Raw genomic sequence first — 25256 nt, 5'->3', positions numbered from 1 at the left:
TAATTGTGTGTTGTTAGAAAGCCCCTCATGTGCCTGCTGCTTTGGCTTCTTCGATAATAGACACCATCATCATATCCAGTCTCAATCTTCTTTTCAATAAGTTATCACCCTGAGCTTCTTTTATTCTCCCTCTGTAAAGATGTGCCTTCAAATTATTTATAGAACCCTTTCCCACCCGCCCTTCACATTCCCAGCACCCTTGGAAGATGTGGATACTCTATTTCTTATTCTCTTGTCACCACCCCAAGTTTCAGATTTTTGTATCTCTGTATAAATTCCCTGTTTTCATTCAGTCATTCATTGCAAAATTCTGTGTCAGCCACAAGTTTTGCAGCAATATTACATTTATTCTGCACTGGTGGTGGATGTTTTGAGGAGCTGAGAGCTCACAGTCACTTTTTCACATCCAAGCACAAAAAGCTCTGGGATCTAGAAGTGAGTGATGACTCCTCACTGATATTTTTAGAGGGGTACAATGTTATTTTACAGTGACTGAGTTGTAAAATAACCAAAGAAATCAAAAGCTTTGCAGGGTGGCAATTTTGCTGTTACCTTTTCCAGTAATCTCCAAATCTGCCCAAGTGGTAAAAAGGAGCTTAGCTGAGTAGAACTGTTTTCCACAAAATCTTGTTGACTGGAATTAAATATAAACCTATCTTTTATTTATTTATCAGCAAAACTAGTACAGGCTGTTCAGCTGCGTTTTTTTCGGGAACTCCTGTAGGAAAATGAGATTATATTTTTCTGTGTCAACATTTAAATGTTAGTTCAGTCATATTTCTCTTCTGTTCTTTTCAGATTTCTTTGCTATCTCAAATAATTTACCAAGGAATTAGCATCAAGGAGGTTGAGATATTTCCTCAACCAGCTTTTCAAACGTTCCTGGATCTCAACCTGCAAATATTAAATTGTTTATCCCAGGGGGGTGGGGATTTTTTCCCCATAATTTTCTTAGTATTCAATTTTAATGGCATTAATACAATTATATGAAGTGTCCTTCTGAAATTATACTAGAAATAGTCAGTGAACTCTCTGCCTTTTTCTAGTCTGCAGCTCTTCTATTGCTCCATGAAAACCCATGGCCTGCTGTGACTTAGTTTATCCAGTTCTTTGAAATGTTATCTGCCAAAAGCTTTAGAAAAAGAGTTTCACTTCTACAGGGAGAAGAAAGGAGTGTGGTTGGGCTGTACAGACCACTTGAAAAAGTTCCTCAGCCTTTGTGCCTGCAGGAACCTTTGGTTTTTTATGTGAAGAGTTTCAGAGGCAGAGACTTGTTTCCACTTGGTGTGACTTGGTGACAGATCACAGGAAAGCCCAGTGGGGATGGAGCTTTCTCAGCAGCAACCCCAGATCTCTTTAATGAGTGGAGGGGAATCCACTTAAACTGTGTGTGGAGTGATGTATCCAAGACAGTTCTGGCCAGGGACCTGTTCCCTTTTATTTTTAGAAATGTGCATGAATGTGTTCCAGGGAGATATTTTAACCTTCAGCCCAGAAATCAGTGAATGGATGAGCAGATGAACTCAGCTGAAAAAAAAATTTACAGCTTTATCAGTGCTTGAAGTTCAAAAGCCACAGGTGAATAAAAGTGGTGTGTTGGCCGTGTTTCAAAGCCCAAACAAAACATTTCTCCCCCGCTGTTCTGGCAGTGGTTGTGTCCACCTCACTAATTCAGGTGGGGTTTTGCATTTTCCCAATGGATTTCCTTCCTCCCCCACCTCCTTTTGACCACGTCCTCTGTGTTCTCTGTCTTTCAGACCGATTTTGAGAAGGATGTGGACATGGCTTGTAGATCAGGTGAGCACATCACAGGTGAGAATCAGCAAGTGACCTGGTTTGGGGATTGAACTAGGCCATTTTTTTTTCCCTTTCTGTTTTCTGTGTGTGTGTCTTGGTACCTTGCATGTACTTGTCTGGGTTGTTTGCCCTCACTCTCAACCCTGGCCAAGAGAAAACACCCCTAATTTTCCCTTTGCTTATCCTATTTTCCTGCAGCTCTTTTGGCCCTTTTAATTCAGATTAAGCACTGCCTCCAAGGTGTTATTTTTTGACATCTAACCCAGTGGCAGAGAAGAGTATCAAGGAAGAAGAGCTGGGATCCATCTCTTCCTACTGTGATCCTTCTTTGCTCTAGCAACCCCTGCCCGAGGGGATCCCACCAACCTCAAACAGCTCTGTGCTCAGGAAGGGTGTCTTTGAGAAGGTCTGGAATCTGGAGAGCCTTCCCAGCACTCCACCTGGCTCCAAGCACTTCTAGTGCAGTTGGACACTGCCTGTGCATGTGGAAGTTGGTCAGGTCTTTCCTTCTCTGCCTCCACCTTTCTGCTGTGCATTCATTTTGATCCTGAAGATGTGCATGAGCTGACAGCCCCTTTCCCAATAACCCTGGGAAGTGTCTGTGCTTTCTGGATTCTCCTTTGCCACCTGTTCACCTCTGCAGGTTTTGTCCTGTCCTGGTCCTGGCATGCCTGACCTCATGCCTGACCTCATGCCTGACAGAATCTTACCCTTTGTAGATATTTAGGCTTTCATTTACCCTCCCAGACTTCCCCACCTCCCAAGCAAGAGAAATTCCAGCTTGCTTGGCACTTGCATATAATTCATATCCTCCAAACCAGGATCTTCCCAAGTCAAGGACAATACACTGTGTGTGTTCAGTTACCACCATGGGAAAGCTGCTTTTTCTCAGTCTCTCTCTCTGTCTCTTTGATAATCCTTCCTTTCTCCCTCCCTCCCTCCCTCCCTCCCTTCCTCTCTTCCTTCCTCTCTTCCTTCATTCCCTCCTTCCTCTCTTCCTTCCTTTCTTCCTTCATCCCTCCCTTCCTCCCTCCCTTTCTCTCTTCCTCTCTTTCTTCCTCTCTTCCCTCCTCTCTTCCCTCATTGCCTCCTTCCTCTCTCCTTTCCTCTCTTCCTTTGTTCCCTCCTTCCTCTCTTCCTTCCTTCCTGCCTCTCTTCCTTTCTCTCTTCCTCTCTTCCTTCCTCTCTTTCCTCATTGCCTCCTTCCTCTCTTCCTTTCTCTTTCTTCCTTCCTCTCTTCCTTCCTTCCTTCCTTCCTGTCTTCCTTCCTCTCTTCTTTCATTCCCTCCTCCCTCCCTTCCTTCCTCCCTCCCTCCCTTCCTCCCTTCCCTGCCTTTTCTCTCTCCTCCTCCCTCTCTCTCTAAACATCTACCTGTCCTTTTCATTTATCTTATTCTTTATCTCATCTATCATTTATTTCTCTGCTTCTAATGTATTTATGTATAATTCATCACTTTCATTCTATCTTGAAATCACTTCTCTATCTCTATCCTCAGCTGTCTGTCTTGCTGTACCTGTTATTTATATATTTCTATCTCTGTCAACATTTATCCCTGTCATGCTGTTTCTGTGTATTGTCTGTCACTGTCACTATCATTTATCTGTCTAATATCTATCTATATCTTATTTATCTTTTCCTGTCCTTCTCTCTTCCTCACTCCCACTCCCCGTGCTTATCACAGTCACAGTATATTTATCTCACTTATCCTTGTGATATCTTATTTCATGGTCTCTTTCTGTCCATTTATCTCCTTTCAGGGTCTGTCCATTTTTTTTTTCTTCCTGTTTCTCCGTCTCACACTCTCTAACCTCATTTCTAGCTGTCTGCCTCTTCTCATTTGTCTTCCTCCTTCTCTTTTGACATCAAATACTGAGTTCCAAAAAAAAAAAAAACATGTGAAAAACGTGTGTGAGACCTTGCCTGACTTGAAGGGATGCTCCAGGTTGATCCAGGCTGGGTGTTGGCACACACAACCAGCTGTAAACCACAGCAGTCCCTGGACTCCTGAATTAAAGGAGCATTTCTGGATCTCCTACCATGTTTTTTGCTCCCAGATCAAGCTTCCCAGAGGAAAGGAAGGAGCTGATTTTTTTCACATGACTTCAGAGCAGGAGACCCTGGAACAACCCCCAAGCTTCCCTTCCTTTGGCAGCACAGAACTTTACAATTTGAGGGTTGGTGTCTGCCTGGAGAGATTTTCCTCCTCTCATAAAGTGCTGTTAGTTAATAATAATCCCCACTTCAGAGACCCTTCTGTATGGTGCCTTGAATAACAAAAAATGGCAATCTGTCCATTGGTTTCTGGCCACCCTTTCTCCTGGAGGCACCATCTCTCATGTTGTGATGGGTTGAGGATGTGTCTGATCCCTCTCATAACCCCCTCACAATAGATCCACCGGTAGGGTTTGGTCCATGGCTTGGTGTCCAAAGCTCACCCCACTCCATGCTTGGAGATTGCCAAGTGGAAACCTCTCCAAATGTGCTTTGTGCAGCTCATGGGAGCATGGAGGGGAGCCTGGATCAATAAACCTTGGTGACACTCCCAAGGGAAGGGTTTGACTTGCTCTGATTTTTCCTCCAGTGATGTCAAGGTGGTTGTGGCTGCCCTGGTTACACTTGGTGTGTTTGGCTTTAAAAGCTCTTGGAAAGTTCTTTTTATTGTCCTTGGTGCCTTTGTCATCCTGCTTTGCCTGCTCTTGGAGGGGAGCTTTGATCTCCCAGCACTCCTCACTCCCACTAGGAGCTGGTAGGAAAAATCAGTGTGTCCTCAGTCCCATGGGATACCTGAGTCATGTCCCACCTCTGTCCCAGCTGGAGCAGCTCAGTAGTGTCAGGTTCCCACAAAGATCCTTCTCCCTGTCCCAAAAAAGATCTTTTTACCTATATTTTATTTCCTACTCAGCCAGGGGAATGGGGAACATGCATTTATTCCTCCTTTCCTGTGCTGAAATCCCAGGTAAGTAGCCTTCAGTCTCACACCACTTTGTCCCTGCCCCAAGGGCTGATTTCCATGATTTTCCTGCCTTTCCATCCATGAAGACATCCAGGTTGACATCATTATCTTCCCAAGGTCTTTGTTGCAGCCTGAAGTCAGCTGAGTGATGGATTCTTACACCTAGGAAAGGAGCAGATGTTTTGTTGTGTGGGAATGAGAGTCTGTGTGTCCATGGCATGTTCACTTCCTCCTCAGTTTAAAGTTTTCCTCCCTTTTTAAGGAATGTTCATGTCACTGCTTCCTTTCCTGAAGGGAAGTTTAAAATTGATGAATAATTAGCTCTCACAAAGCCTTGCCATGTTTACTAGAATGTAAGGTTTTTGGAGAGCAGTTTGGAATTTATAACGAATTTTGCTGTATTTCAAAATACCAATTTACTAACACTGAAGCTGTTCAAGGGAAAAGAACAACCTGAAGTATTTCAGTGAGTTACAAAAAATAAATTATAATTGAAGGGGGTTGGAACTGGATGACCTTTTAAGGTCCCTTCCAGCCCATTCTATGATTCTATGAAATCACGGATAATGCTGCATTTTTGATTTTCTGAATCAAAGTAATTTTATTTACATAAAAGCAACCTTTATTTTAAAGAATTCAACTCCATAAGCTAGTAATATATATAGTTCATATATATATGCATATACTACGTGTACTAAATATATAAAAATGTATTTGTTATTCAATATATTGTTATCAACATGACAATATTTGTTGCCTAGATGGGAGTTTTGGCAATGATTGTGTAGGAAAATTCCCTTTTTTCTTCCCTATCTTTAGCTTTGCCTTCAGTATCCTGGATTTAAAATATAAAATATTTCAAAATATGAATATATAAATAATATTAAACCATGAGCTCTTCCTGAGAGGTGCAAGGGAACGTGCTGGCGTGGTGTGACTGTGGTGGGTTGTGTTGATGTGTTCACCAAAACCTGGGCGAGGTGCTGAGGGCACTTCTCTGTCTCCCCAGTGCTGAATAAAGACATCACCACCTGCAGAACCTCAACCATCACGGGAACCCTGAAGCGCCCATCGCTGCCGGATGAGGAGAAACTGAAACTCAACCACCAGAAAGTGTCATCGAACTTCAACAGTCTTCCAGCCAACGTCTCCAAGATGCACCTCCAGGGCTCACCACACTACCTGGGGGCCATCAACCTGAACGAGTTCAGCAACCACTCCCTCACCCTGAAGAAGGATAAGAACCAGCCACCCAAATCCATCTACATCTGCGACGGGGACATCTTCAAGAAGTTGGACTCGGAGCTCTCGCGGGCACAGGAGCAAACCCTGGACACCAGCTACGTCATCCTGCCCACCAACACGTCCACCCTGAGGGCCAAACCGCCCAAGGACGAGAGCAAATACAGCATCAACATCGACCAGATGCCTCAGACGCGGCTCATCCACCTCAGCATGGCCACCGACCCGGGCTTTGTGGTCAAGAGCCCTCCCCGGGAGCCCGTGGCCATGGCGTGCAGCGAGGTCCAGGGTTCCTCCATGATCCAGCAGCAGCAGCAGCTGGCTCCACAGAATATCTCCAACGAGTCACAGATTCCCAACAGCCTGTGTGACACGGGTGACTCAGGGAACTCGGGTGTGGTGTCCAAGAGCGAGACCGTGTCCACTCTCTCCATGAGCTCCTTGGAGGTGAGTGTGGGATTTGCTGGGTTGTTCTCAGCCCGGGATGGTGCCCTGCCCTCAAAGGCAGGTGTTCCAAGAGAAGCACCTTAGGGAAGGTGCAGCCCACCGTGCAATGCCAGTATTACATTCCCAGGAGGGATCGCTGGCACGGGATACTATTTTGGAATGTAATGTTTGAAATCTCTCACAACTTCCAAAGACAGATTCCATTTATGGATCAACTGCCTTTGGCCCTGCAGGTACTGCAGGGTCAAAGAAAAATGGTAGTTTGTCAAAGACTTCTCATTTTAATGCAAGACACATGTCTTACTTTAACTTTTCTCCTTCCATCCTCTGCCTCTGTTTCCCTTTTTGATTACTTCAGTCATGACACAGATGGGAAACTCCTGGTGATCCAGGGGTAAAGTGTCCCTAAGGCACATCCCACAATGCTCTTGGCGTCAGGGGGATGTCAGAGGTTTTGCACAAGTGCATCCCTCTCCTTCTGAGCTTTGATAACTCATTTCTATTTCAAGGCCAGGTTGGATGGGGCTTGGAGCAACCTGGTGTAGTGGAAGGTGTCTCTGCCTCTAGCAGGGGGTTTCTAGATGATCTTTAAGGTCCCTTCCAACCCAAACCATTTGATGATTCTGTGATTCATGCTAGGGCTGATATTAGCAGCTGTCCTCAGACTTTAGATCTTACACTGAGGTCTGTCCTGGGGCATCTGGCCCTGTTCCTGCCTGTTACCAGAGAGCAGGTCTCAACCACTGCTGTCCAAACTTCAGTCTCAGCTGGCTGGTGCTCGGAAGCTCCAGTAGATCCGCTGGCTGATCTGTTCCCTCTCTGCTTCCCATGCTGTAAACAACCTGAAAACTCACAGCCAGAACAGAGCTTGAATTGGTCAAAATCCCATGCCCTCCTCAAGGTACACTGGTTTTGGTAGAGATCCCTCAGAGTGACCTAATTGTGGCCTCCCAGTACCTGAAGGAAGCCTTACAAGAAAGATGGACAGGGACTTTTTGCAAGAGCATGTGGTGACAGGACAAAAGAGAGTGGCTTTAGACTAAAGAGAGTAGATTTAGATTAGATATTAGGAAGAAATTCTTCCCTCTGAGAGTGGTGAGGCTCTGGAGAAGGTTGTCCAGAAAAGTTGTGGATGTCCCATTCCTGGAATTGTTTAAGGACAGATTGGATGAAGCTCTGAGCAACCTGGTCTGGTGGAAGGTGTCCCTGCCCATGCTGGGGGGCTGGAACCAGATGATCTTTGAGGTCTCCTCCAACCCAAACCATTCTATGATTCTAAGTGGTTGGCACTTTCCATCATGAAGTGCCAGAGAAACGTGTAGGAAGAGGGAAAAGGAGAAGGACTGTCCCTGTTTTATCTACTCTGATTGTATCAACCCCTCACTAACCTTCACCCTTCTCTTTCTCTCTCAAACACCCAGCGGAGGAAATCCCGGTATGCAGAGCTAGATTTTGAGGTGAGTACATCCCTTTTGGAATGTTCTTTTTGAGGGATAGGATGAGAAAAAGAAACAGTGCTTTCTTTTCTTTCTCTAGCCTTCTTTCCTGCTTTTGCCAAAGAGCTTCTTCAAGGGTTTAAAACTGGTGGGTTGGAGGAGTTGTGCTGGGGTGACAAGGCTTAGCCTGTGCAGCTAAAAAAATAGGGGATTTATTATTAATGACCTTCATAGAATGAGCCTGGGTGGAAAAACTACTGTAGGTAAGGAGATATCTGTCCTCACACCTGAGGCACAGAGTGGATTGTTTGGAAAAGCCAACCCTTCACAAAGGGTCTGTGGGGCTGATGAGCGTTAGTGCAGCGATCCTCAGTTCGTCCTTCCCAGAAGGATTGTCCTTTCCTTCTCTGTCCTTGTCCAGTTCTGGGGAGGTCTCATCTGGAGTGCTGTGTCCAATTCTGGGCTCCTCAAGGCAAGAGAGACATGGAGCTCCTGGAGAGGGTCCAGTGGAGGGGGACAAAGATGATTGAGGGATTATCTGATGAGGAAAAGCTGAGGGAGCTGGGCCTGACTGAGAGGGGACCTCCCCCATGTCTGTCCATGTGTGCAGGGAGGGGGCAGAGGATGGACCAGGCTCTGCTCAGGGGGGCCCAGCAATGGCACAAGAGGGAATGGGCAGGAACTGATGCCCAGGAAGTTCCACCTGAACATGAGGAAGAACTTCTTTGCTGGGCAGTGATCGAGCACTGGAACAGGTTGCCCAGAGACAGTGTGGAGTCTCCCTCACTGAGGATATTCCAGATCCCTCTGGACACAATCCTATGCCCTGTGCTCTGGGATGACCCTGCTGGAGCAGAGAGATTGGACCAGATGACCTCCTGTGGTCCCTTCCAACCTGACCCAGCCTGGCCCCATGATTCCCCTCACAGCTGCCACTTCTTCCAAAGCAGAGTCACATTCAGGGCCCAAGAGCTGGAATACCTTAATGCTGGAATCACTTCAGAGCTCCAGGCTGGGAATTTTGTCTGAAATTGAGGCACCATGGCACATGAAAGCTGCCACCTTCTCCACTCGTCTAGCCCTTGGCAGAGCACAAGGACAAGCACATATGGAAATCCATATTCAATGTGCTCTCACATGCCAAGGGAAGTTCTTACAGGAATCAGTCCTGCCCCCCCCTTCTGGGCAGTAGAAGGTAGAAGTGAAATGCAGATGGGTCAAATTTAAAAAAAAAAAAAAAAAAAAAAAAATTATGGAACAGTTTCTGGTGGAATTTCCCCAAATTCTACATGTTTGTGTATTTACTGGTGACTTACTGAGAACAGGGTTTTCATGGGGTCAAGTATCAGTTAAAGAAGGTCAGCAAAGCTTCCTAGGTCTGTCTAGTAGAACATTGCCAGTCAAGCACAAACTGCGCAGCATAAAAAGTTGGTTCTTGCAGGTTTAGGGTAATGGTACAGTCAAAAATTAATAATTCTTGCTCTCTTCCACCATCTCACCTTGAAATTAAAGGCAGTGCTGCTGTGGGTCCTCAGGAAATGTTGAAGATACTTAGAGCACAGCAGATTTCACCTGCAGGGAGACAGATCTTGGATTTTGTAACTCTGGGGGGAGGAAATGCTCCTTCTGAATTTGGTTTTGCTGATCTGTGGCCTTTTGTGTTTGCTCCAGAAAATCATGCACACAAGGAAACGTCACCAAGACATGTTCCAAGACCTGAACAGAAAACTCCAGCACGCAGAGAAGGACAAGGAGTCTCCAACAACGGACAGCAAGGTCAGTCAGACACTTCCAGAGCCATCCTCTCCAACAGGAGCATGGGAAGCAGCAGGAAAAGTTTAGGAGCACTCGCTGAACACTTTCCCTTGGTTTTCTGTCCATGGGTGTTGTAACAAACATGTGCACCACAAAGGACAGGGAGGCTCACAGAGGTGCCACCAGCTCGTCTCCTGGTCAGCAGCCCAGAAGGAGGATGTCTGTCCTTGTGTCTGTCCATGGTGTTGTCTGCTTTGTGTTTGTGTCTGTTGTTTGCATTCCCTTTCAGGCCATCTCTGTGCCCTGTACATCCACTCATAGCTGGCAACTGGAGATTAGATGAAATCCAGGTGGAAAGGGGAGAGGGAAGGAGGAGGGCACAGCAGGAACCACCTACCCGATGTTATGGGGCCAAGTCAGAGGCCAAGGTGGCAGGGATGGGCTGTTTAGGAAGGCCACAGCAATGAGATTGAAGCTGTGGGGTTGACAGCACATCTTGAGGACTGACCCCTGATTAAATGTGGGTTATTGGTGGCAGCTGATCACCACATCCATGTGATATGGGAATATAGAAATGGGCCAGTCCAAATGAGGACAGGAAGATGCTCCAAGGACTGGAGCACCTCTCCTGGGAGGAAAGGCTGAGAAAGTTAGGATTGTTCAGCCTGGAGAAGAGAAGGCTCTGAGTTGACCTTGTTGTGGCCTTTCAGTACCTAAAAGAGCTGGAGAGGGACTTTGGGCAAGGGCCTGGAGTGACAGGACTGTGATGGTCAACAAAGGGGAAGGGCTTTAACCTGAAAGAGTGAAGGTTTAGATGGGATATTAGGGAGAAACTTCTCCCTGTGAGGGTGGCACAGGTTGCCCAGAGAAGCTGTGGCTGCCTGAAAGTGTTCAAGGCCAGATGGGACAGGGCTTGGAGCAACCTGGTCTAGTGGAAGGTGTCCCTGCCCATGGCAGGGGGCTGTAATTGGATGAGCTTTATGGTCACCTCCAACACAAACCATTCTAGGATTCCATAATATACACGGTTTTCCTCAACAGGAGCAAACTTCCAAGGAAAAGGAGACTTTAAGGAAGGCAGTTTGAGAGAAGCAGCTTTTCAGAGGGGCAGAGATGTGGGACTAGAACCAGATATCAGGAGCCTGTGTACTAAGTGATGTAGATGATACAAATAAAGGAGGGCAGGCTGGTGGCAGTTTCCACATGTCTCAGCCAGCTGGGCAAGGACTGAAAGGATGCAGGGAAGTCTGTTGGCTCCAGCTGAAGAGAAAAACAGGTGTCAGAGCCAGATTGGCAGTACAAATTAAATTTGGGGGTTGCTTGGACTCAGAAGAGGGGCAAGGTGAGCTAATTATGACATTCTTGGTCATTTATAATCAAAGTCCCTCATGACAAGAAAGACATTGAGGGGCTGGAGAGGGAAAGGGGCTGGAGCATAATTCTGATGAGGAGCAGCTGAGGGAGCAGGGGGGGGCTCAGCCTGGAGAAAAGGAGGCTCAGAGAGGAATTTTTTGCTCTCTACAACTCCCTGAAAGGGGTTTGTAGCCAGATGGGGGTCGGTCTCTTATCCCAGGTAACAAGTGACAGGATGAGAGGAAGCAGCTCCAGTTACACCAAGGAAGGTTTAGTTTGGATATTAGGAAAAATTTCTTCACTGAAAGCGTTCTCAAGCATGGGAAGAGGCTGCTGAGGGAAGTGGTGGAATCACCATCCCTGGAAATGTTAAAAAACATATGGATGTGTTGCTTAGGGACAGGGTTTAGTGGTGGCCTTGGCACCACTAATGGTTGGACTTGATGATCTTAGACCAACCTTAAGGATTCCATGATTTTAAGTCAGATCCAGGATGCAGCATGACCAAGGTGGGGCTGATTTTGATGGGACTCCCTTAGAGGCAAGACCAGAGCTGAGAAGGTGATGGAATGAGAGGTTTAGTTTGGTTTTTGGGGGAAGCAGAGCCCTGCAGAGCCTTTGTTATCTCCCAGCATTGCTGTGCTGAGCTCCAGAGGTGTGATCCCAGCAAATCTCACTTTTATTGCCCATGGCAAGGTGTCATTATGGGCAGCAGGATGAGAGGGATAGTGGATCTAGCAGGCAGCTCCAGATCAAAGGAGCCTGTGGTGGCCCAGAATCCCAAAGTTTCACTGAGCATCATCTCTCTGCTTTATTTTTTCTGTTATTTAGGATCGATGCAGCTATAAACCCAAAAATGCTTAAACACCACATACAAGCTAATCCATGGGATGTTTGCAGCAGGGGTTTATAGATTGAGATGTCTTTAGCATTTCAGAGATGTATCTGTGTAGAATTAAAGTTGCCACTGTCAGCATCAAAGGGCTCTGAGCTGCTGAGGGGAGCTCTAAAGGTGGCCTTTGCATATTGACTGAGTCTTATTCAAGTTGGGATTTTCCCTGGGATCTAACCCAGGAGGGGGAGCTTGTGAAGATCAGTATTGGCAAGTCAGGAGCGGGTATTGGTTTAAAAACCTCCAAAGCAGCACAAAGCAAAATAAATAGCTTTTTTTTCACCCCTTTTTCTACCATTTGCTGCTGAGGAACCTGCTGGAACCTCCTGCCCCATCTTCAGCTTGCCCTGAGGAGGCAAACTGCAGATACCAGGGATTAAAGTAACAACAAAAGAACGTTTTTCTCTTTTATGTATGTTTAGGTTATAAAACGCTGGAGTGTTTCTTCTGGTGGCAGTGATAAAACAAACGTTAGCGTAAGTCTGGCTTTCACTTTGCATCAAAGAGCATTCCAGACCTATCCCAACCCCTTCCATAACGTGAATCCAAACTCATTCCTTCACCAGCAGGAAATTCCTTGCCTTGTGGGCATGAACAAGGCCATAAGGATCCTGGGATACCCTTGAACTCTTCCTCACCATGGAGCAGGAGGGATATTTTATGGGTCTAGTCCGTCTGCCTGCGTTGCTGTTATCTTTGATTTCTCTTTCAAATAAGCAACCACAAAGTCAAGCTCCCAAGTCTCTCCCCAGCCCTGGCAGTTTCCCAGCCTCTCCTGGCAGCATGTCCCATTGTCCTCAGTCCTTTCCAAGTTATGATGCTTTTCCTGATCTTCTCACTCTTCCTCTCTCCTCCTTCAACTCCAAGGTCAGGAAGGTGCTGCTGAGACTTGAACTAAATAAACTGTTGTCTCCACAACATAGACATCCTTTGGGAATTCCTAGGAATGATGCTGACCATTTTTAGGGATTTGGTTTGGATATAAATGCCAGTCCTCTGTACTCCACTGCACTGGCCAAACCTGATTATCCTGTCACAATAAATACGTAGTTCATATCAAATGAACTACAAAATTATCGGATTTTAAGGAAACACCAGCAGATTAATGGGATGAATAAAACAGCTTTTCTGTCTCTTTAGGAAAAGGGGTTGAAAATTCAACCATCACATGTGCTTACCGCTGAGAATTTCTCCAGATTCACTGGTAAAACATCAGTTTTAAAGGGTCTTCAGCAAAGAGAAGGCTTGTCCCAGCACATGTATTCCTGCTCTCCAAGTATCCTGACACATGGAAACTTTGGATAAGTGTTACCTCTGTGTACACTTGAAAGATGAAGAGGAATGTCCTTTGCTCATTGTCCAGAGCTGTTTCTGCAGAGCTGGAAACATAATCAGGGACTCAGAGAATCATTAAGGTTGAAAAAGACCTTTCAGATCAACCATTAACCCCCACTGAACCATGTCCTCAAGTGCCACATCTTTTTAACCCCTCCAGGGATTGGGGACTCCACCACTGCCCTGGGCAGCTGGGCCAGGGCTGGACAACCCTTTCAGTGAAGAAATTTTCCCAAATATCCAATTTAAACCTCAACCTGGCACAGTCTAAAGACATTTTCTCTTGTTCTGTCACTCATTACTTGGCAAAAGAGACTGACCTCCACCTGGCTGGAACCTCCTCTCAGGGAGTTGTAGAGAGTGAGAAGGTGGAGACAGGTTTGGAGATGAATTCTGCTTTCTCATCACCCCATGGCCAAGGGGTCCTAATCCACATCCCATTGAAATTGAGGTGTACTTTCTTAGGCAGTAAACCATATTTTTTCAGTTTATTACATGAAATCTATTCCACGTGACATCTAGTTTTTAAAATCTCTACCTCAACTATAAAATGCTCCAATTGGAAGCACCCTCAGCTATTCCTGATGAAAATCACGTGGACAAAGCATACAGGATCCCACATCCACCTGCCCATTCCCCTGCAGCAGAGTGCAGGGGTCTCACTCATAACGGCTTCAAGCTGAAAAAATGTGATTTAGTTTGGATGTAAGGAAGAAATCCTTCCCTGGGAGGGTGGGGAGGCCCTGGCACAGGTTGCCCAGGGAAGCTGTGGCTGCCCCATCCCTGGAAGTGTCCAAGGCCAAGTTGGATGGAGTTTGGAGCAACCTGGGCTAGTGGAAGGGGTCCCTGCCTGTGGCAAGGGGCTGGAACTAAATGGTCTTTAAAGTCCATTCCAACCCAAACCATTCTGTGATTTGTGGCTTTATGGACTAATCAAGGATGTGGACACTGTTACCCAAAGCTCATTTTTCAGTGCTGGAGTTAAGATATGAGCAGCAAGATCTGATGGCCGCAAGTTGAAAAATCAATTTTTTAATCCATCTAATAGATCTCTGTATGACCTTTCCATGACCCTTCCAACTCAGGATATTGTAGGATACTGTGGTAAATTTTGTCTCCCTTGCAGTCTTGAACTTCACATAAAGCAAGGAAGGTGGAGATGATTTTTTTCCTTACTCAAAAGGAAGTTACAGCGTTGTAGGCAGGACTTCTTTGCTCCTGTTATGCTGGAATTTGGGACAGATTATCTCTGTCCACCTGAAGAGATGTGAAATCTAAAAATAGCATCTCAGGAGCAGGTTTGTTTTGCTCACCCTCCTCCCAGAGGGCTCACAGCCAGCCTATCTGTGGATGTTTCACACTGTTGCCCTTCCATTTTATCCCAGACCAAAGTGGGAGCTGGTGCAGACCCTAAGCAGAAAACTGAATGAGCTTTGTGTGTTAAATATTTATCCTCTGGGCAGCTTATTTGCAACCAGGAGGCTTAAAAGGAACCAAAAGGCTTGGAGACAACCACAGCAGGATTTGCATCAAAATACCCCCCCATCCACCCCAGGCATCCAGAGGAAAATTTAAAGCTCTCCTGATGCCTGGGATCCACCAGACCCTCCTTTTGAAGGTTGCAATGAGCAGTGAGCAGCTTCCACCTGGACCATAAATATCTCTTTGTAGTTTTAAGGCATATTCTGCTGCCCAAATGGATATTGGAATGTGAGGTTGGTACTGAGTCACACAGCAGATTTCTTCCTTCCTAATCACTCCCATCACTTTGAGTCGTTCTTTACCTCCCATATTGCTACCAAAAAAAAAAAAAATCCCGTTGTTGGAAACCTCTCTTCAAGTTTGTTTCTGTGTTTAAAAGCCTGACCTTTGCCTGGCAGACTGCAGGCTCCAACATGCAGTTTCTTTCCCTGTTTCCTCCTAAATACACACAGTTTCCAGGGTTTAAATTCTGGGAGCTCTTCACATTAAAGCAGAGTAGTGGCTGTTTTCAAGCTGCTTTGTACTGCACAGGAAATATTTGGCTGTGCAGAGCTGTGTTCTCAGGCTAAAGCATCTCCAACCCTGCTACTCCCTGGGACTTAATTGCTAAAGAAATTCCAGTGCTTGGGCTGGACATCCAAAGGGGTTCACATGCTCTGCAACAGCTTGGTGTGAAAGTGGAGCCTTTGCAGGCTTTAAAAAAAGCCAAGGTTTTGCTTCTGCTACAATGTGAAAGGAATGGAAGTGACACTTCTGCCTTCCCCCTCTGCTGGAGTCCTTTGATCCAGCTCTATTAGGGAAGTTTGAATCACATACATATTCCTCTTTTCCTGCCATCATCTGGCTTTGCATTCATTTTAAACCTCTTTGCTGGTGCTGAGGTCAGAGTAGAGCTCCCAAATTCCTCTGATTTACTCCTTCTTGCTTATTAGCAACTTGCTGTGTCCTGCTCCCTGCAGCTGGAATGGCTTTTGCTTTGGCTGGAGCCATGTCCTGGAGCTCACAGACAGGATCAGGGCTCAGTTTGTAATTCATGGAATCACGGAATGGTTTGGGTTGGATTGGATTTTAAAGAACGTTTTGTTCCAACCGCCTGCCACGGGCAGGGACACCTTCCACTATCCCAGGTTGCTCCAAGCCCTATCCAGCCTGGCCTTGGACACTTCCAAGGGATGGATTCACAACTTCTGTGGACAAAAAACAACTCTCAAATCCAGCCCCATCTCTCTGTTGGTCCTGAAAAAAAAAAAAACAGCAATTGCTTCAAAATCCAGCCTAAAGAGATACAAAGGGGTTTTTTGCCTTCCTGTGAGTTTTTCCTATTTCCTTCTAGGCAGTGTTTCTGTCTTGATTCCTCACTTTCTCTTCTCACATAGAGATTTTTCTCAGCTTTCCTCTTTGGACACCTGGAGATGTTCCCATTCCACCAGCACTTGCTTTGACATCTGACAGAGGGGTGAGAAAAAGGGGATCATGGAGTGACAGGACAAGGGGGAATGGCTTTAAACTGACAGAGGGCAGGGTTAGATGAGATATTAGGAACAAATTCTTTCTGTGAGGGTGGGGAGGCCCTGGCACAGGTTGCCCAGGGAAGCTGTGGCTGCCCCATCCCTGGAAGTGTCCAAGGCCAGGTTGGATGGGGCTTGGAGCAACCTGGGCTAGTGGAAGGTGTCCCTGCCCATGGCAGGAGGTTGGAATGAGGTCTTTAAGGTCCCTTCCAACCCAAACCATTTTGTGATTCTGTGAATATTGATCACTATTGCAGCTCGGCCCCACTCAGGGCTCTGTGTCTCCCTGGTGTTCTCTGCTCCATGACAGGATTAATCCTTTGCTTTCTGACCTGTCCTTTCCCTGGCTGACTGGGAAGCCCTGCTCCCAGGTGGGAAAACTTGGCTCCTATCCATGGGAACCTCTTTGCCTGGGCTCAGGCTGGGGGTGGAGGAGCTCAGGTGGTGGTGGTTGTGTCACTCAGGGTCATTCTCACTGAGGAAGCAGAAAACTGGGAAGCTTTGCTCCTCCTGCTGCTACCTGGGTGTCCCTATGCAAGGGAAGCTCCACTTCTGTGCAGTGTCTCTGTGCCACATCTTTAATCCTCTTTGCACTTCTTAAAGGCTTTAGTAGCTGGCAAATTTTAAAGCCAATTAGGGCAGTTTTTATAGGGAGGAGCTCTGCCTAAAGTCCAGTAATTACTGCAATAAATTCTGTTATGAAAATGACGTCAAACCTTAATTCCTTCAGCCATAAACCATCTGTCAGCTCCTGGGTAGCCAAATATACCATCAGTCAGAAGTTCACCTCCTTCTGTACATCACCTGACACCTCCTGTCCCAAGAATTAGGCATCAGTTCCTCTGTATTGCTCAAAGAAACATCCTGTTCCCTGTATCCCCTGCTCCAACACCAGGAAGGGGCCACCAGCAGGTTGAACTCCTGGTTGTTTAAACTCTAAAATCTGAATAATTCTGTCTATAGAGTCTAAATAAAAGACTCTATTAAAAAAAAAAAACATACTTTGGGTGCTCCTGGTCCCATTCTGAGTCCCTGGGTGCCCCCATCAGGCAGCCTTGAGTGTTTTCAGCATTTTAGGGAATTTATTCCTCCCTATCTTCCCAGTGGGCTCTTCAGCAGACCAGAAGCATCGTCCCAGAAATGGCTGGGATGTAAACTAGCAGGACTAACAGCAAGAACAGTCTGGAAAAAAGCCTGTTCCTGGTGCTGGTGGAACCACAGGCTTTCTCTGCAACTCTCAGGATGTTTAGGAGTCAATGCAAAGAGCCCCTGAGGGTCTAAAGACCTCCTTGATCCAGTGCCTGTTCACCTTCACTAGATTTTGGCTCACAGAAGCCCCTTCAGGTTGGATGAGCTTCCGAGAACACAGGAGCAGAAAACATATTTTTATACCCCTGCACATGCTGAGTATTTCAAGTTTCCTGACTGATTTCCAAGTTAAAACCACAAATTATTTCTCCTCTTTTTCTTTCTTTTTTTTTTTAATGTAATGCAATTCTGACCAAAGTCAGCCCCTTCCTTTTATTTTGCTTTTCTCCTAAATGAAAAATAAAAGAGAAAGCATAATCTTTGTAGTTCAACAGCATAGAATGAAAGAGCTGCAGCTACTTGTTTCCAAGAAGGAAAGGAAAATTTATCATTCTCCGAAGGAACAAGGCAGCTTTCCCATTTTCTAATCACTTTTCATCGACATTGATCCAAAGATGGATTAGACATTGTGGGCCACATTTATCTTCCAAATCCCCTGCTCTGGACTCTGAATAACTTCCTTCTGGTCCTCATGTGTCACGGGGAGGGACTGTTTGGGTCATGAAATATCCTTCAAGTTGACACCAGGGGCGAGGAAAGCAGCGTGGGAGGAGCTGGTTCCAGGGGAGTTATCACTGTGGAAAGCACTGAGTTGCTCTGCAGGTTTTTCAGGGTAAATACAAAAATCAGGTGTTAAAAATGGAAACAAACAAAGCCAAATAAAACCCTAAACCCCACCAAACCAACCCAGGGAGATCCAGCTGAGCAGTTCACACATTTCAGTGTTTTTGGCTGAAGGGTGAAATCAAAGCTGTGCCTCAGAGCAGCCAGTTGGGCTCCTGGGCCCTATTTCTGCAATACACGGATGCTGCTCCCATGGAAAAGAGTTGCACAGGGATACAAGTGCTCTGGATGAAGCCAGGCTGGATCCCTGAAGGCACAATGATGGGCAGAAAAGTGCGGAGGTCGAGGGAGGTGATTCTGCCCCTCTGCTCCACTCTGGTGAGACACCACCTGGAATGTTGTGTCCAGCTCTGGGGTCCCCAGCACAGGAAGGACGTGGAGCTGTTTGAGCAAGTCCAGAGGAGGCACCAACACGATTAGAGGGATGGAGCACCTTTCCTATGAGGAAATGTTGGGAGAATTTGGATTGTTCAGCCTGGGGAAGAGGTGGCTTCAGGGAGACCTTAGAGCACCTTCCAGTGCATGAAGGGGCTCCAAAAGAAATGGAGAGGGAATTTCTACAAGTGCCTGGAGTGACAGGATGAGGGGGAATGGCTTCAAACTGACAGAGAGCAGGGAAGATTTCGGGAAGAAATTCTTCCCTGTGAGGATGTTGAGGCCCTGGCACAGGTTGCCCAGAGAAGCTGTGGCTGCCCCATTCCTGGAATTGTCCAAGGCCAAGTTGGGCTGGACTTGGAGCAAACTGTGTAGTGTGTGGTATCCCTGCCCACGGCAGAGAGGTGGAATTAGATGGTCTTTAAGGTCCCTTCCCACCCAAACCATTCTGTGATTATGGTATGATTCTCTGAAGACTCCAGGGTAGGGAAGTACCTGCTCCACCACCAAGACCTTTCCAAAACCAGCAGGTGACTTGCTGGGGAGTCTACCAGGACCAGCTTTAGAAGGAGAGGCCTGTGTGGATTATCCCAGTGCACTTTGCCTCTGTCTTAGGGATTTGGAGATTTTCGTTGGCACTGCATCTTAAATGCCTTTATCCCAAATCCTCTCCCTCCACCTTAAAGATTTACAGCCAAAATTAAATCACATCTCAATGAAGGAGACTCTGAGTGCCCCCAGGGGGCTGAAGACCTCCAGTCTGCCCTGTGCAGCAGGTTTTACCCCACCTTGGAGTCTGGGTGCTCCCTCCTTTCCCACCCTTCCAACAAAGCCTTCTGCTCCGCCATCCTGGCACCAGGCAGGAACTGATAAACATTCCCCCCCTTCCCAGTGTCCAGGGGCTCCTGGGCTGTGTCAGGGCAGAGTGATGGCTCTGTCTCTGTCCCCGTGAGTTCCTGGCAGAGCAGCCCCTGCTGCTTTCAGCCCCTGGCTGGAGCCATTCCTGGCTGGCTCCGAGGCGCCAGGCCCGGCGCCAGCTCCGGCGCCTTTTCCAGCCGGATTACACAACCCTCTCTCTCCAGGTTTTTTCTTCTTTTCTGGGCATAGTTCAGTTTTTCCTCCTGTCTGCAAGGATTGCTAAGACCCCACAGTGGAGCTGGAGGAAAATGCCAGAGCTGAGGCATGAGCCCAGGGGCTATTTCTCTGTGCTGTTCAAGTGGCCGAGGCCCCATAAAAACCTTTTCCATATGGAGGGAAAGAAAAGGGGAGCTGTTCCCAGGAGCCTGCTACCAATTCCCAGGGTGCCTGGTGCCAAGAGGAGATTTTCCTTTGTCTCCCAGCATCCTTGGCAGAGCTCAGCCAGGCTGATTATCCCGAGTGGGCACCAAGTCCTTCTGCACCCACCCCTGAGATGGCACCTCCGCTCACATCATTAGAGAAGTCTAATTCTCCTCTGAGAGGTGGGAAAGTAAAAGCAAGGCTCCCTCCTCCATTTCCTCATTTCCCAGAGCTCTTCTTCATCTTTTAGCTGTAAATAGACATCTTTGGGGGCGCTCAGCCTGCTGCAGTCACAGCCAGGTAACACATCACACTGATGAGGTGGGTGGAAACCACCACATGGGGTTGGACCCAAGGCCAGTCTCTGCCTCCTTTCCATGACAGAGTAAAGAAAAACTTGGAAAAATGCAAAAACTGGGCAAGCACATGGTGGTGCATCTTCAAGTGATCCCCAAGACTCCAGTAGTTCATGCTCAGAGACCCCCTGATGCAGAATGGTGTCACTTCACTTCGTAGTACCAAGTGGATTTTCCTTTCTGGAATGTTTCCACCTGTTTTTTTTTTTAAGTTTGGAAGCTTTCAGCATGAGCAGAGAGCTGTGGAAACATGGTCTGGAGTTTGGCTGGGCCCCGTGTGCAGGCCCAGCTCCTGGGATTCACTCCTTGGTGTCCTGTCCTGCTCATGTTGGAAGAGATGATCCCTCCCATCAGTGATCCCTTCCTATCATCCAAAAGTCCTCTTTGACATCCATCCATGATCTCTTTTAAGGATGGAAGGTCATAGTCTGGGAGACTTTCCTCCTCCATAACTTTGTTCCTGGCTGGAAACTTGCCACCTTTATCACTTCCCTTGTATCCTTCTCCCAGGAAGCCCATGGAGTGCACATAAAATTCAGGATGCAGGTGCACTGCCAATAAAATATTTGCTGTTTCATTCTCTCTTCCTTTCTTAATTTTTCTCCTCTTAATAACTCCCAACATTTAATGTCTGCCTTTCATCACCACTGAATAATTATTGTAGCCCTTGGGTGTTGTTCCCCGGTGCTGGGTCTGATCAGAGACCACTGATGGAGATGTGAACTTATAATTGGTTTTATTGGAGTTTTTATTCCCACAATTTCTGTTCCCTGCATGGATTTGCAGCTGCTCTGGCTCACTAATCCGTGACAAGGAGGGCTCTGAGGTTTGCTGATCACGTCCAGTGCATGATCAGAGCTGGGTGCACCCTCCCTGCGTGAAGGAGAGGCTGAAGGTCGGGAATGTGGCAGATGGAGAGACTGTGAAAACAGGGATTGGCTGGGAATAGAAGAACCTGCTGCTGAAGGTGGCTGTAAATAATGCCAGCAAAGAAGGGCTTTCATTTGAAGGGGGAAAAAATGGAATTATTTATGAACTTCATGCCTAAGATCCCTTGTGCTGCTCTGTTAAATAACACAGCTGTGGACAGTGGCATTTCTACATGGTGGGAGAAAACCAAATGTTTTTCATTGGAAACTCTGTCCTGAGCAAGGTTGTCTTTCTTCACCTTTTGGGAAACTTTACTTTCATTCCATTTTTTGTTCTATGTGTGCTTTTCTCTCTTTGTGTCCCTTCTTGCTGCATCTTTTGAGACATTCAGTGGTCTGCAAAAAACACTGCAGGAAGAAATTTCCCTTCAGGAAGCCTCAAACTTGTCTCATTAAGACACACACAGAGATAAATAGCTTCAGCTTTTAGTAGCAGTGATTTTAAAATAAGTTAAAAAAAAAAAAAGATAATGGAATAAGTCAAGAATTTTATCACCTTTTGCGTCCTATTAGTGTTAATCACCACTGTGTTAAATAATGGAATAAAGTAAGAATAACATCAGCAGCATTAGCAAATTCCGTATTGGAGAGTTGAATGAAAACCTCAGATGAGCATTTCAAGAACTGGAGTGTTTTACATTCTTCTGAGCAATACTTTTACGAAACTTTAGTAAAAAAAAAAACAACAAAACAACAAAAACAAACCAGCAGCTCTCAAAGGACTTTAAAAATATTGGTTTTCTCTCTTTGAATTAAAGATAAAATCATATTTATTAAGATATTATTTATTTAATAAATAAATAATTGTTTATTATGACTTAAAATTAATGCAATTTCAGTTTTCACTTCCCATTGAGATGGTTTGTACATTAACCACCCTCTAACCACCAGATTCTCTCACCCAGAGCCTTCTCCTTGGGAGTGGGGAAGAGGCAGGACCAACTTCAAGCCCATTATATTTTTATATTGAAAGCTAAAGTTTGGAAAAGCAGAAATCTGTGGCTTGGGTGATGCAGCAAAAGTTGCCCCTGTAGGGATAATTCTACAGCACCTTTCCTGTCAGCACTGCAGTTTGGAGGTGGGAAAAACACCGGGCTTCCAAAAATGTCTTAGGAAAGGACGAAATGAGGCAGCTGGATTAGCGTGTGGCAGATGGGCTTTCAGGTTTCCTACAGGGCTCCAACAATCCCTGCAGCCTCCTGGAGCACAGTCAGGACCACACAGCCCCTGTGTGGCTTCATCTCCCCTCAATCAATCCATTTTGGTGGCAGCATCGAGCTGTGACACGTCCAGGGCTGCAAATCATTGTGTCTGTGTCCTCAACCTTCTCCCCATGCTTCTCCTCTCCTTGCTGAGTCCTCCCTGGAGCTGCTTTCCTCCCAACCCTTCCCTCTTGCTGCCACTTTCCCTCTGTCAGGAAAAGGGCTCTGTGCCCCTGTCAGAGTCAGGGGAGCCTTTCCTTGCCCAGTGATGGAGTGTTTTGTGGGAATGATCAGCTGTGAAAAGCATCACTCGTGGTCTGAGGGGTGGAAACTTAGTGGAACAACTCATTTAAAGTCTTTCCATGGACACCCCTTCATATACATACATATTACAGAACCTCCCCAGAGCCTTGTCCTGGTGCAGATCAGCAGAAACACTGGAATATATCCCCTGGATCAATATCCATGGTGGGATGCCGTGGGAGACTTGGCAGACAGAAGTCAATAAAACCTGAGAGGCTTGGGGTGGAGTTGATGGAAGTGTTTTCGGTTCCAGAGCTCGTCAAACAGCAGGGCCTCGCTGGTGAGACACTGAGCAGGTTCTGCTGCAGTTAAAGAGCCTAAAAATAGCTGTGCTGCACAAGGAATGTGCATTCATATCAGATGCAGTGTTATGTACAAAAAGACCTCATTGCAATCTGGATTTCATAGGATGGTTTGGCTTGGAAGGGACCTTAAAGCTCATCGTGTTCCCTGCCATGGGCAGGGACACCTTCCACTAGCCCAGGTTGCTCCAAACCCCATCCAACCTGGCCTGGGACACTTTCAAGGATGGGGCAGCCACAGCTTCTCTGGGCAAACAGTGCCAGGGCCTCCCTGCCCTCCCAGGGAAGGATTTCTTCCCGATATCCCATCTAAACCTGCTCTCTGTCATTCTTAAGCCATTCCCCCTCGTCCTGTCACTCCATGCCCTTGTAAAAGCAGGAAAACAATTTAAATTTTCAAAACCATGTTCAGTTTTTCAGTGGAACTGCAAGTGGCAAAAGCTTGAGCTGAAAGTCAAAATATCTAGGCATTAGTTGACAGAGATAGCAGTGGACAGAAAGCAACATTTTCTTCCTGAAAATGGCCAATTTGCACACCAAGTGTCAGTTTTATCCACTTTATTTTGGATCAGGAGCTACAGAGAAAAAAGTTGTCTTTGATGCAAGAGGAGGTAAAAGCATGGTATTTGTTGCATGGTACTAACCTATCTTTTTTTCTCTCTCTCCTTTCTTACACTTCCCTCCTCTTGCAGCAAGAAAAACAGCAGACACCAAACAAGAGACCCTGGGAAGGCATCAGGAAAGTCCAGTCCCCACCATCATGGGTTAAAAAGGACATGGAACCCGTGGCACAGTCTCCCCTAGAACTAAAAACTGTAGAGTGGGAGAAAACAGGGGCCACCATCCCCTTGGTGGGACAAGACATTATTGACCTTCAGACAGAGGTCTGAGCAGAAAGGGAAGAAAAAGGACTTTTTTTTTTCCGGAAAACAAACGAAACAAACAAAAAAAAGAAAAAAACAAACAAACAAACAAACAAAAAAACCACGTTTTAAAGAAATGATTAAATTAAATCGGAACTGAGCAAGAGAAGTGTTTGGTTTCTTTTGAAACCTTTGGTAAGATGGAGTAACTTTTGTATTGTTTCTCAGCAGAGAGGGGGAAATATTACTTTATAGAGTATAGTAGCTGTAGGTTCAGGACAACACGAGCTTTCCCAGGTAGGACTGGAGAAGAAGAGCCTGGAGGAGAGCGAGGAGGAGGAAGAGGGTGGGGAGGGGCTGCAGGGGATGAGCCCTGCCAAGATGCTCTCGGGTTCTGCACACCAGGAGAGCCTTCCTGCTCTGCCACCGGGAGGTGTGGAAGGCCCAGCGGCCCAGCAGCCACCAAGGAGGGCCAAGAAGATCGAGGTTGTTTGGGGACCACGAGAGCGGGAGCCTCGCGGGGACGTGGCCTGGCCGGGGGAGACCCGGCCCTGGGGGGCCCATCCTCGTCCCCCACCTCTCCCTCAGCAGCTCATCCGAGAAGGAAGGAGGTGGGATGCTCCAAGAAGACGTTCCCACTCGTGTGCCACGCCGTGCCCTGGAATTGTGGCACATCCACGGCAGGTCCTCACGGAGCCTGGAGGGGGAATTGGTGGCATGAAGTGACGAGGTGAGGTGGGGCTTCCTCCTCTCATCCCTCCGCAGCAGAGCTCCTTGGAGTTGTGTCCCTCGGGAGTGGGACAGGCACAGGAGCACAGGACCAGCTCCAAATCCTCACCCCACCTCCAGGGAGAGGGTGGAAGGTGTTGGAAAACAGACCAACCAGAGGAATGTAGGTCGTTTCATTGACTGTTAAATAGATAAACTCAGCCCCGGGGCCTTGCAAAGGTCCTTTGGCCTCATCCTTTTTTTTTTTTTTTTTTTTTTTGTTTGTTTGCTTTTCTGTTATTTTTCCTTGCTTTGGGACTTCAGATTTATTCCAAGCTGCCCCTCCCTCCCTGGAAGGCAGAGAGAGAAAGAGGGAAAGACAGACCTGCCAATGTACCTGGAGATATTGGAATACAGAGACGTTGCCTTAGGACATTGAGACAAACTGACAACACGAATAACGTCCACTTGGAAACAAAAAAAAACAAACAAAATAATCTATTTTTTTCCTTCTTCTTTTCTTTTCTTCAATAAAAAGAGAACTTGAAACCCGAGACCTTTCTTTTCTTTGGCTCTTGTCATTTCAAATGCCTTTCTGTGCCAGGCATGGGGTGAGGATGCCACCTGCTGAAGGTGGAAGGCAAGTTGCTCCATGGAAAGTTTGGGATGGTGGGAACACACATAGTGTTTTCCTTTGTTTCATTCAGTTTGGGCTGCGGTTATTTTTCCCCTGGCTGCCTTTTCTTCTCCCTCCCCACTGCCCAGAGCCAGCAGGTTTGTGGTCCTACACAAAGGAGCTGATCAGGA

At 46.6% G+C, this 25256-nt stretch overlaps 1 protein-coding gene across 16 annotated transcripts in view; it reads left to right on the top strand.

Moving 5' to 3' along the window:
* ADGRB1 (adhesion G protein-coupled receptor B1) overlaps positions 1-25003 on the top strand; it is a 293520-nt gene extending 268517 nt beyond the window's left edge. For 11 of the 16 annotated variants that reach the window (XM_064641376.1, XM_064641301.1, XM_064641461.1 and 8 more), the window contains 5 exons: positions 1758-1812; positions 5761-6440; positions 7862-7897; positions 9548-9652; positions 23571-25003. In XM_064641376.1, the coding sequence (XP_064497446.1) occupies positions 1758-1812; positions 5761-6440; positions 7862-7897; positions 9548-9652; positions 23571-23768 (1074 nt within the window). In that variant the 3' untranslated portion in view covers positions 23769-25003. The remainder of the gene's footprint in view (positions 1-1757; positions 1813-5760; positions 6441-7861; positions 7898-9547; positions 9653-23570) is intronic. The other 5 variants (XM_064641531.1, XM_064642219.1, XM_064642363.1 and 2 more) reach the window with 1 other exon arrangement.
* The last annotated feature ends 253 nt before the right edge of the window (positions 25004-25256 follow it).

The sequence above is a fragment of the Pseudopipra pipra genome, chromosome 1, assembly GCF_036250125.1.
Source record: "Pseudopipra pipra isolate bDixPip1 chromosome 1, bDixPip1.hap1, whole genome shotgun sequence".
NCBI lineage: Eukaryota > Metazoa > Chordata > Aves > Passeriformes > Pipridae > Pseudopipra > Pseudopipra pipra.
Note: the sequence above shows the minus strand (reverse complement) of the source record. Positions and strands in the feature narration are given on the sequence as shown.